General features: G+C 33.5%; 2 protein-coding genes across 4 annotated transcripts in view; one reads left to right on the plus strand and one right to left on the minus strand.

The window, feature by feature from the left end:
- Positions 1-12,307, minus strand: part of LOC118736801 (UNC93-like protein MFSD11) — a 49,465-nt gene that overhangs the window by 13,443 nt on the left and 23,715 nt on the right. The window lies entirely within an intron of this gene.
- On the plus strand, positions 10,358-12,086 carry LOC118736727 (UNC93-like protein MFSD11). Its single transcript, XM_036466742.1, has 4 exons — positions 10,358-10,608; positions 10,672-11,141; positions 11,206-11,639; positions 11,734-12,086. The coding sequence occupies exons 1-4, from the start codon at positions 10,358-10,360 to the stop codon at positions 11,932-11,934; spliced, it is 1,356 nt and encodes a 451-aa protein (XP_036322635.1). The 3' UTR covers positions 11,935-12,086.

Here is a 12,307-nt window from a genome sequence, read left to right on the forward strand (position 1 = left end):
ATTTGCCCTAATGTGTTTCGTAAGGAATTTAGTCACGACACGAAAACTAATTTTCTCTATTTGTCAAATGATATAATGATCGGTGAGCAAATGGGAATTGTTTTGTACGGTTTATTTTCATATCCCAGTTTTAAGTGAACAAATAAAAGCCATAAAATAATCATTACTTTTGAGCGAAAACATAAAACTCAAATATTAATTAGTATTTTTAAAATTTATTGGTTAAACTCAAAAAAATAAAAATCATTGCACATTACATTAGGACGTACGAATACAAATATGTGAGCATAGTTAAAATTGTTTTAAATACGACGCTTACAACATGATTTTTTTTTGGTTAAAATTAAAAAAAAAAATGCTTATTTTCCGTTCCCGATTTTAACTTTAATTTAGCTGATTTGTTTAGGTGCATATTTTTCCAACAACCAATTTGTGTATGTACGTACATACATACATACATACAAAAAGCACTTGTGCGTCCGAGAATATCAATTACCTTTCATCTGGCGCTTTCGTCTTTCTAACTTCCATGTAATGTCATTACAAAAGAGTTCAGTCTTTTCGACTTCTTATGCAATTCTTTGAAACTGAAGTGGTAGTATTTTCTTTTTCACTTTGCCATTTAATAACAAAATTGACCCCATTCTTGATGATATTGTCGCATAAAAAATAATTTTCAAGTGTTTAATTATCACTTTAATATTAAGTTCAAGTATTTAATATTTAAACAGCTTTGCTATGAGGAGCAGAAATATTGTTTTTGAGTTAGTTTGATTGTGTGTTGGTAAGAAAAAAAAATAAAAATAAAAAATTATTGGTCGGATATGTATGAGCTTATGAAAACAAGTAATTTTTAAGCAAAAAACAAAACCAATTATCGGATCTAAACAAAATTTGGCGGGCACCACGTTTGAGGTACCACCTTTCCGATGGGAAAGAATTATCGAAATCGGTTAACGTTAATAAACATACATAAAAAAAAAAATATTCCGCCGAACTGATAACCTCCTCCTTTTTTTGAAGTAGGTTAATAAATATAAGCGATCATTTAAAGTAAAATAAAGTAAAATAACGGTGGTTTTTCAGCTGATAAGTTAAGTATCTAATGAACGCTGCCACCGCGGTATCCGGCATCCTTCTCAACTCTATCGTTGAAGTCCCCAATTTTAATTTTTTTTCTTTTTTAACAAAGTATAAAACGTTTAATCAATAATATTGGGCCATTCCATTGTGACTAGTGCAACATTTTACTCCAGAATGTGATCAATTGTGAATTTTAACTATGTCGTCGGAATTTATACAACAGCGAAAGATATTTTTTAAAATAGAACGTTAACTAATGTATAAAATTGCTTAAACAAAAATACCAAACGATTTCTTAGTTTGATGTAACTATCATTTGAATGAATGTGACTAGTGGAACACTGAAAATAACTCTATTTTACCCTTGTGCACTCAAAGATGAATTTTAGCCAAAACACTTAATTTTCACGATGTACGATGTATTTGTGTTGTAAAATATGAAATATACATTCGTTTCGTTTTCAATAAAAATGAGGTTTATATAATCTTCATAAAAATATAAAAAAAATATTTGAAATTGTGACAGGTGGGACATCTCCTGTTAAGTAATTATGCATGAAATAAAAGTTTCCATAGACGAAAATTACAATTTCTTTTGATTGTTTTAATATCGAGCCTTAACCGCCAAAATAACGTAAGCGACATTTTTTTCAAAATTTTCCTTTTGATGCAGAAATATTCCTAGCATCTAGATACATTTCTGCATCAAAAATAAAATTTTGAAAAAAATGTCGCTTACTTTTTTTTTGGCGGTTAGGGCTCGATATTTTCCCACAGGTTAATGGCATATTTAAATTTATGTCGTTTTCCTCTTTTCAATGGAATGGCCCTATTATCAAAACTTAAATGTAAAAAAATTATAATACCCTTGTGCACAAGTGCGTTCTGGTATATAAAAATCAAAGTAGATTTTAATTCAAGCGGAACAATTTTCATAAAGTTATGTCTTACTAAACTTTATCCCCTATATAAACGTTGGCTCCCCTTCTCAATAAGCTAATAAACTGTATTAAAAAAAAACATTAAAAGCCATGCAATGGCGAACCTTCGAGCCATTTTTTTCATAAAAACTGCCTGTATTGCGATTTTTTATTTATTTAAAAATTTTTTTTTTATTGAATCTGCCCTGCCTAAGAGCCTAACAATAAGTTTTCGAATCTTAATCTATTCACTTAATTTACATCCCCTAGTTGGGATGAGTATTTTCTATCTAAGAAAAGATTACGACTGGGCTGGTAAGTCATTCCTACGTAGTCTTGAGGTCCTGTTGACACGCAATAAAGATCTTGCTAAATGATTTGGGTGCGCTAAAAGCTTCGATACATATTTCGTCTTCCGTTGTTCTATTTCGGTTCGTACTTCTGGTATTGCGAATTTGACTGGATGAAACTTCATTATGTATTCCATTTTGCGGCGAGGAGCATTCGAATTATTTGACATCGCACGAAGGCCCTGTATTTAGAGAATTGGTTGTATGTATAGCTCTGCTTGCTTTGGCACTGAAGACTCATATAAGTACAGTATTATCCGAATATAAAAACATTAATCTGGCTTAAAAACCACAAAGATCCTTGAACCGAGAAAATACCGGCTGTGCTGTTCAAAACCTGCGACGAAGCGCTTGCAGCACGCATTGGAATCAGCGTATCCAATTTACATGAAAGGAGATCCTGCTGTTACCGCAGGGTTAGCCTTTTTAATACATATTGCATATAAGGTCTTTTGGAATCTGTGAGAAAGACTACTTAAAGCCTTTCGCGAATAAGCTAAAATCACCTTAGAAGTGTGGCTTCAAACCAGATTTTCACAGTTCGTAAAATTCTGGAAAAAAAACTTAGACAAGAAAATCGATACACAGCACCTTTTCGGTTGACCGCAATTTTAGCTCGGGGAAAATTTCCAGCTTTGTATTTGTTTTCGTAATTTGCGTACAATTCTTATAATTTAATTGCCTACGTCAATCGATTTTAGAAATATATTTTTTTTCTTTCAATTAAAAATATGACCTACATAGGCAGAATAAGTGATTAGCGATGCGCTTGGCTATTTTGAAGTGCATTTACGTTATCAATTTTAACTTCAAGTATGTATACCTACATATATGCAATATAAAACACAGGTCTATTTTAGACTTCGATTAATCTGATTGGACTTAGAAGGCTGAGTTTTTATACTTACGTACATAAATTAATCTATGAAACTTTAAATCAAAGTTGAAAGTAAAATTCGACTGTCATAATTGCATCTAATGTTACATTTTACCGTTCAGCGCTTTTCAGTCATTCCATGCTCTATTCAGCTTAAAATTATGCACATATCAGTGTTGCCGCAAGTCATTTTTAGTGGTAGCCAAATTTCTCTTTAAAAAGTGCTAAAACTAGCTAAAAAATTCGATGTGGCTAAAAAATGTAGCTAAACTTGTTTACGTACATACATACCATAGTTATATACATACAAGTACATATATAGGGAATACATACAAGCACATATGTACATATGTGTGCATTGAGTAATACGAAAAAATTTTCAATAAATAATGGTAGAGAATAACAATGAATTCTGGAAAAATACGTATATTTATTTAAACAAAAAGCTTATGTAAGTATATAAGTTAGTTAAAAAATTCATCTTTACATGAAAAAATGAGATCAAATAAAACATTCGTTACTAGGCATATATGTAGAACGTATGTATATACCTACACGTATAGTTAAAAACACGACACTACTCATTTATTTAGCAAATAAGAAACGATGAAAAAATTAAAAAAAATCGCACATACACACATCAAAATTCTATATGAAAAGAAATATTTAAAGAAATTATTTTCTTGACAAATTTTTCACATACACATGTGCCTGTTCCTGAAATTGCAATAAAATACTGTGCTAGCTTTTGCTGGGGGTTAAATATGCATTTCGTTGGTTTTATATAGAAATCAAGCTTTGTTCGAAAACATTGTTTATTAAAATTCGATTTAGTGTTTATTAAAACCCAGGATTTTTAATAAATTCCCAACTTAATAACTTTAGTTGAAATTTTAAACTATTGAAGAACGTTTGCGACATGTTCTCTTTGTAGGTGTCATTAAAACCTAGCAAAATTTATTTTAAACTGCCAACCTACCAAGTCGAAAAAATTCTATAAATATTCGTAGGAAACGCCCAACACGGAAAAGCAGCAACACTGGTACATGCATATGCAAGTTTTTGTGCCGGCGTGAGCGCCGAAAGCACTACACATAAAAAGCTTGGTGTGAAATTCTAACTTTAGGGTTTTTAACTTAGATGTTTTGAAATTTTTCGATACCAGCTTTTTAACATTTAAGCCATTTGCGAGTCTAGTTAGCGGATTTCAAAAGGCGAAAATTTCCCATTCGTCAATTTCGTTTTTGTGCATGTTTGAATGTATGTTCCCCAATGATTTTTATGTAGTTTCAAAGTTTGGCCCATTTAATTTTGGTTCAGTTCTGATGATTACATCATCGACAAAATAACGGAATTCTTTGACTTTTATTATGACCACATAAACAATACGCGTGCACATAATTGAGTTGATTGCGGCTCATTAAACTTGGTAAATTCAAGAATTGGCATACGTTTTGCAAAATTTTGTCATCTAAACTCGTTATTTTTGCGTCTTTCATTGGTGGAGACTTAAGCTAAAAGTATATTATACTTAAATACATACACTAAGCATACAAAAACCTGCTGAGGAACGTATTCCCAAATTCGTCATAAATTCAATTTCAATGCGTTTCTGCACTTCTGGACTTATTCTTCTTCGAAAAAAAAGTTTTTTTTTTTTGATAATACTTAAAACAAATATGTAAATAAATTAATAGATGGATAAATAATTAATTGTACCACCTGTGCATACTAGTTTAAGACTGTTTGCCAAATCAAGTACCAACAACCTTTGCCTTAAGGTCGTATGCTCCGTCCAAACGCAACGAAATTTTTAAAATCCACTTAAGCAACAGAAAAATTAAGAGAAAATATTTTTCATTTATATATATTTTTTTAAGCATCAGAACTTTAGCTGATGTTCGATAGAGCCCATTCAAACTCTGATAAAAAAGATTTTGCTTATGCTTGCTATCATATAAAGGCGACTTAATACTCAAGTTTTTCTTCCTAATGTTTTTCCTTACCAGATTTTGATGCTGATAAAAAGTCTTGAAGTCTTGAATTGAAAATATCTGGGAACGTATTCGGATTCGGTGCTTATACAGCGTCTAACTTATGCGATTTTCATTTAAGTATTTATCATTAAAATAATCATTCAAATATCATTTCTGAAATGCTTTAAGATTTCATGTATTATCTACATATGAAGACTTTGCTTTAACTTTTATCTCCGTTTTCCTTTCTGTTGACAAATCGTGTATCAGGTATCGTTTCCTCTTTGCGTCATTAATTGTATGCCCTCTGGCGACTGTAGATAATTTATGCATCATTAAATTAATTTTTGCGCGACATTTTCAATTTGTTATCGTATTTCTTTACATTCTTCGTACATACCTATGTACATACATATGTACATATATATTTTTCTACATACAGACAATGTGCTGATCACTCGACAGAGTAAACAGTTCAATGCACAAACAGACGTGCTCGAAATAATAAGAACAACTAAGGCAGGCTTATAAATCGATATATTTATAAACAAAATAGTACAGTTGCGTTTTACCAAGCTTTACAGATTTCCAGGGTCGAATTTATGGGATTTATTTCCAGTGTTTGCACAAACACCTTCACTGCCTTTCTTGCTGAATACTTTAGTGCATTACGTAGGACCACCAAATCAAATAGAATCTTAGCAGGCTTTACTTTTGCTACTTATTACAGTATTTTTTTTAACTGGACAAACTACGAATTTCCGGTTTAAATTTCCTTAAACAATGTGCACATAAATTGATTTATGCATCTATAGAGAAATAAGTGTAGTTTTTGATTTATAAAATCTATTTGCCAATATGCAAATATTTGCGAGTGAGAAAAGCAATTTTTTAAGTTAAATTTCAGTTGTTATAATAGAGCTCTCAAATAGACGCCATTGACTTAACTTTTTTTTGTTTCCATATGTTCCATATGAGCTATTTCTATTTAAATATATTGTTCCGACTGTATTCCAAGTCCAAGTAGCCAAAAGTAATTTAAAAACAAATAAAATTTTGACTTTCGTCAAGCTAGATCTTCTATTCGAACCACTGTGCGTCAGTCGTATAAGCTAAATGGCATAAAGGGTGCGTATGTCATAATCAGAGAAATGTTTTTTTACGTGACGAGTAATGCGATATCGTATGTGACGATTCGAGCCCAGATTGAAATTTTTCTTCCAAGACCATCACTTCTTTGATATCATCCGCCATAACTGGTTTTTTAAGGTTAGATCAATCACTTCTTGTCTGCTGGTGATAATGTAAACCTATATTTTGTGCTACCAATCCAGAGGATGCAATAGTGTTTTGTGAGTTAGCCTCACGACCTACTCGTAGGCCCATACGATGCGACTCGGCATCGGACTGAACGATCTCTTCGTATTATTATTTTTAGCAACAAAATTTTGAACTTTCGGTTTGTTCAAGCTCCAGTTTATAAAATATTTACTTATTAATCAACTTTTACGAAAAACTTGCGCTAAGCACTTGAGTTTCCAGTTTGGTAAGAATTATCCAGCGGCACTATTGATTTTTTTGACCATCGCTATGTATTTGTACTTCCACATTTTCAACCTTTGATGATATTTAATTAATATTAATTTAATATACTCTGGTGTATAAATGGGCTGGATTTTTAGCCTTGCTTGTTTTAACCTGATGTAAAAGCATATATACACATCGTCGTTTAAAGTACAAAACCGCGTATCGGTATTCTGCAAAACCGCGTAACAGACATTGACTGCCAAAAATTGGATTTGTTCACACAAGCTCTTGGCTCAATCCTTACCCACTCGTCCTGAAATAGACTATCCAGAAATGCGATTGCTTTATAAAAAAGAGAACTATTTTGAAATATGAGTGTTTTTACGCTCTAGAAAATGAAATCTACAAGTTCACATACGCGTTTTTGCATTTTGTTGATACGCGGTTTTGAACTTTAAACGATGATATATGCACATGTACTACCGGTCAATGCATTTTATATATCAAATTAAAAAAAAAGAGCGTAAACTTTTTTATAAGTTTCTTTTAACAGCCACAGAATTCAAATTTAACTTTTTGTTCGACATTAAAATCCATTGAAGCTCCGATATATGTACATACATACATACTTTCCTATTAATAATACATACATACATACTTACCAATTCAATAAAACAATAGCACTAAAAAACTTTGGGCCTTATGAATTGAGCGCTGGAGACTACGTATACAGTATTGGCCAATACAATAGCACCCCCATTTCAAAGTGATATTGTTTGCCACTCATCTTTGTTTATTTATTTTTAAGAATTTTTAATTAAAATACAGTTCATTCTCTCACAAAACTCACATAAACTCAAGTTTAAAACTTTTTAAAAGACCGCAAAAAAGTGCAACAAATTTTCACCAAATTTCAAACTTTTTTCTCAGAAGCGGTAGAATTTTTTTGAATACACAGTCTTATAGCCCATTCAATTTTAGTCTAATAATGTGCAAGTTTCAAGTGGCTAAAAATTACCGTTGATTTTTTAGAATTTTTTTCGCCGAGGATGTTGCGGGTTTCTGCCATATAAAAATAAATTGTGTTTAGTCGTTATATGGAAGCAAATGAGACAAAAAAAATCTAAAAAATCAACGGTAATCTTTAGCGACTTGAAACTTGCACATTATTGGACAAAATTGAACGCGCTATAAAACTGTATACTCAAAAAAAAAAAAAAAAATTTTGAAATTTAAGGGAAAGTTTGTTGCACTTTTTTGCGGCCTTTTAAAAAGTTTAAAACATTGGTTTATATGGGTTTTGTTGGAAAATGAACTGTATTTTACTTAAACATAGTGGGCTACAAATCTGCATACCCGAAAATTTTAAAAGGGTATTTTCGATACTGTGAACATTTTTTTTTTTTGTTTTTTTAATTCTACCAAATTTTGTAATTGTGATCACAACTGACCATTACTTATTAAAATCACACAGATGATTAACGTTTAGCCAAAACTGGTTATCGAAGTGAACGACTTCATAGCATATAACAGGGAGTCGATAATGAAGTTTTACCTGCATTTAGTGTTAACTAGACATTGTTCATTGATCGATAAAGCACTCGATTTGTTCTAATCAGACATTGAACAACCGGCCCTTAGTGATGTTCAAATTCGCTTGGAACATATTGTATTTTTTTTCTTTTTTGTGATACGGCCTAATGCAAATGCCTAGGCAGAGAACTTGTACTAATGTTGTATGATGTGTCAGTGCTTTACTTGCTATAGATCTCTTCCGTACATTGACACGAGTGAATATACAGATAAACTGAATGTAGCTTTTTATGGCTTTACCAGCGAGCGGTCAATCACTTTTTATCATTGACGACGACAACAATACAACATACATATGTATGTGCTGCGGATATTTATATGCTAATCATGTCATTCAATTTGCTTCCGATAGTCTAATAAGCTTGTTTTCGCAGCTAAATTTACCGCCCTATTCCCACAACACTGACAAAATTCATCATATGACTATTGTCACAATTACTGCGCCTAAAACACAATATAAACATTGTTTCGCCGTTGTCACTTACTCAGTAGGTCATAACAATAAAACTGACAATTGTCATACGACAGCTTAAAATAAATTTGCGGCATAGTATTAGGCGCAGTAGTAAAGGCAATAGTCAGCCGCTGAATTTTGTCAGTGGTGTGGGAATAGGGCGGTTAGTTTCGCACTGTTACAGAGTCAATAAATGCGCCGGGAGATATGCTTCAAACTAACTCAAGGTGCATCCGCAATTTACATATATATGTACTTTGTTAAAATCATTTTTTCCAATAGGAAATTTATTGATTGCAGCCTTTCAAAGGGTTTTGCAGATTGAGTATGGTTGAGAGAGCGTAAAGTTTCTAATTTTTCCTAACGACAAGTACAACAATCAAGATTTGAGCCAATATCAATACATATTAGTAGTGCGTATTTCGGAGTGTTGGCATTGACTTGACCTCAGTTTTTGATAGTGTTTTTAAGCATTGTTATTAGATAAATTCCTCTCTCCCACCTGATTAGCTTCGTATACCTTATTAGGTGCGCTCGTTTAAAATCTCCAGTAAAAACCACTAACTGCCAAATTCCGGCAAAATGTTATCTGTTCTCTCACAAGAGAAAAATATCCCAAATAGTACGCGAACAGAAAATTTGCAGAAACTTGCAAGTTAGACGAACAGCTGATATAATTTTTGTTTACATTCAAAAGTGTAAAATTAAAACATACGAAAAGTCATCACAAAGTGTTATACTGACACAGTTTATTGATTAAACAAATAACTACTTATTTCTTACAAGTTTAATTAGTCGCATTTTGTAATTTTTAATGTCCAAACCATCAAATTCAATTTTTAGTCTGTTCCTATGAACTTCGGACTAAAACCTGTGGAACTGTCAAACTACAATTTTACTCTCTCAATTGAGAGTAAAAGGAGAACAGATGCAGAAGTGCATAGGAACGCAAAAAGCACTATTTCCTGTAAAAACGTCAGTCGGTTTGTTTACATGTCATTTGTACAACACTGATTTAGCTGAAATATCACTAAATAATTATTAAAATCTATACATATTCAAACATTTCGTTGTTTACTTCCATTTTTTTTTACAAATTTAAGGTACTTTGCTTTCACCGCTGTTAGTTTTTGCTTGCACATGCAAATCAGCTGATCGTTTGACACTTTTCATGAACTTACAGGAAAAGAAACTCCGGACTAAATCCTGTAACTTCTGACTAGGAACAGTTGCTCAGTTACTCTCTCAAATGTGTTCCCACTTACAGGTTTTATGTCAATAGGAACGACTTCCTGTAAGTTCTGACTAAATCCTGTAAACCGAACTGCTATTGGAACAGACTATTTGTGATTTACGTAAATGCCAACCAGCTGTTTTTGATCAGCTGTTTTCCTGTTGGCAAATTGCTGTTGGCAAAAATTTTTCCAACAGAAACCAGCAGCTTCCCCTCAAAATGAAATGTCACTTTGCTCTCTCAATTTCCCCTACTTTGCAAGTTTTTTGCGTACGCGAACGCAAAAACTTGTAAGTTTTGGTTAAACATGAACAATTAACAGCTACGCGAACACAACTATTACATGTGCGTTTATAAAGATCACTTTTTACTTTTGCCAAATCCGCACAGCAATTTTTTATTCATAAATTTTCAATATTTTCAGAAAACTATTTTGGATAGTATTGCGAAAGAGGACAACAATTTCACCGGTGACGGTTATACCAGTTTGGCAGTTATTTACACGACATTTTCACTATGCAATTGGCTGGCGCCGTCCTTCATATCATTTACAGGGCCACGTGTAGCTATGTTGGCTGGATCACTCACCTATACGTAAGCTAGTTATTGAAATTTTATGTGAATTTATGTTATTCTTTTTGTTCTCATCTCTTGCAGTCTTTTCATGATCATCTTTTTATTTCCCTCTAATTGGTTACTCTACCTGTCGAGCGGCATTTTGGGCGCTGGTGCTGCCATTACCTGGACGGGTCAGGGTAACTTCTTAGCTCGCTGCAGTGATCTCTCCACCATTTCGCGCAATTCGGGTGTATTCTGGGCGCTGTTGCAATGCAGCATGTTCTTCGGCAACATTTTTGTCTACTTTCAATTCCAAGATAAGGAACATATTGATGCAGGCACACGTGGCATGGTGATTGGTGTGCTAACAGCTGTTGCAGTATTGGGTATAGTTTTCCTAGCAGCATTGCGTCCCATGGCTGACAACTCGGTTGGTACATCCGAAATGCAACGGCAGCAGCAACAACATCGAACTGGCTGGGGAAGCGCTGTGTATGCACTGAAATCGGCTGGCAATCTCTTTATCACACGGGATATGTTGCTGTTAAGCGTGGCATTCCTATACACAGGTCTCGTATTATTATTTCTTTGCAAATAGAAGATTGTTTTAGTCAATAAATGTGTTTTTTACAGGCATGGAATTGTCCTTCTTCAGTGGCGTCTATGGTCCCTCAATAGGCTTCACAAAGAAGATACACAATACACCAAAGGAAATTGTTGGTCTCGCTGGCATTTGCATAGGCGCTGGAGAAGTGTTTGGCGGTGGTCTCTTTGGTATTTTAGGAAAGAAGACAACGCGCTTTGGCCGCGATCCTATCGTTATTGCGGGCTATGTCATACATATGATTGCATTTTTCTTGATATTCCTTAACTTGCCTGACAATGCGCCCTTCAAGGACACCGAAGATATATCCTATATGGACCCACCTCGCGCATGGATCGCTTTGTTGTGTGCATTTATGTTGGGTCTTGGTGATGCCTGCATGAACACGCAAATCTATTCTATGCTGGGTGGGGTGTATGTAAAGAACTCCGTGGGCGCGTTTGCGTTATTCAAATTTACGCAGGTTTGTCTATAATATACCCTTTGAATATACATATGTATGTGCTCTCTTTTTTTCTGAACACTCAGATAATATTTATTTCTACTTCCATATGCAGTCCATCGCCGCCGCTATCAGCTTTTTTTACTCTTCGCATCTTGGCTTGCGCGCTCAATTAGGCATTTTAGTCGTTTTCGGCACAATAGGCACAGCCTGCTTCTGCATTGTAGAATGGGCGGTCAAGCGACGCCAAAGGGAAACGCCAGAAGATTCAAGAACAGTTTCGCAAGACTCTCGCTCTGTTTCATACGACAAATAAGGTGAACATATTAAAGCCATACCTGAACTACATAAATAGAGCATTTGAGACCTGATCTGACAAAAATATAAAATTTTAAAGTTACGCCCGAAATGTTAAAGATACAAAAAATAAGCCAATTTTTAGAGTCCAAACATTTATTTTTCAGTAAACAAAAGTTTCGAATATAAACATAACCACGGTACAAAACATAAGGTAGTTCCATTTAATGACACCTTTGTTTGTATCATGTACACAACTATGAAAAAATCAGTATGTTTTGCACGAGTAAATTTATATAAGAGTAAAGTATATATATATATACAAATACTTGTATATACTTACACATGTAAGTGTGCGTTTATTTGGTAGTGTTTGGTCTTCCGGGACAATA

Source organism: Rhagoletis pomonella, unplaced genomic scaffold (assembly GCF_013731165.1).
Source record: "Rhagoletis pomonella isolate Grant_MI unplaced genomic scaffold, Rhpom_1.0 Rhpom_scaffold_00004, whole genome shotgun sequence".
Taxonomy (NCBI): domain Eukaryota; kingdom Metazoa; phylum Arthropoda; class Insecta; order Diptera; family Tephritidae; genus Rhagoletis; species Rhagoletis pomonella.

Excerpts from the sequence above, each read along its gene's own strand:
- LOC118736727 (XM_036466742.1), top strand. The coding sequence starts at position 10,358 with ATGTGCGTTTATAAAGATCACTTTTTACTTTTGCCAAATCCGCACAGC. Across the intron at positions 10,609-10,671 it reads GCTGGATCACTCACCTATAC|TCTTTTCATGATCATCTTTT; the intron begins GTAAGCTAGTTA and ends CATCTCTTGCAG. Across the intron at positions 11,640-11,733 it reads CGTTATTCAAATTTACGCAG|TCCATCGCCGCCGCTATCAG; the intron begins GTTTGTCTATAA and ends TTCCATATGCAG.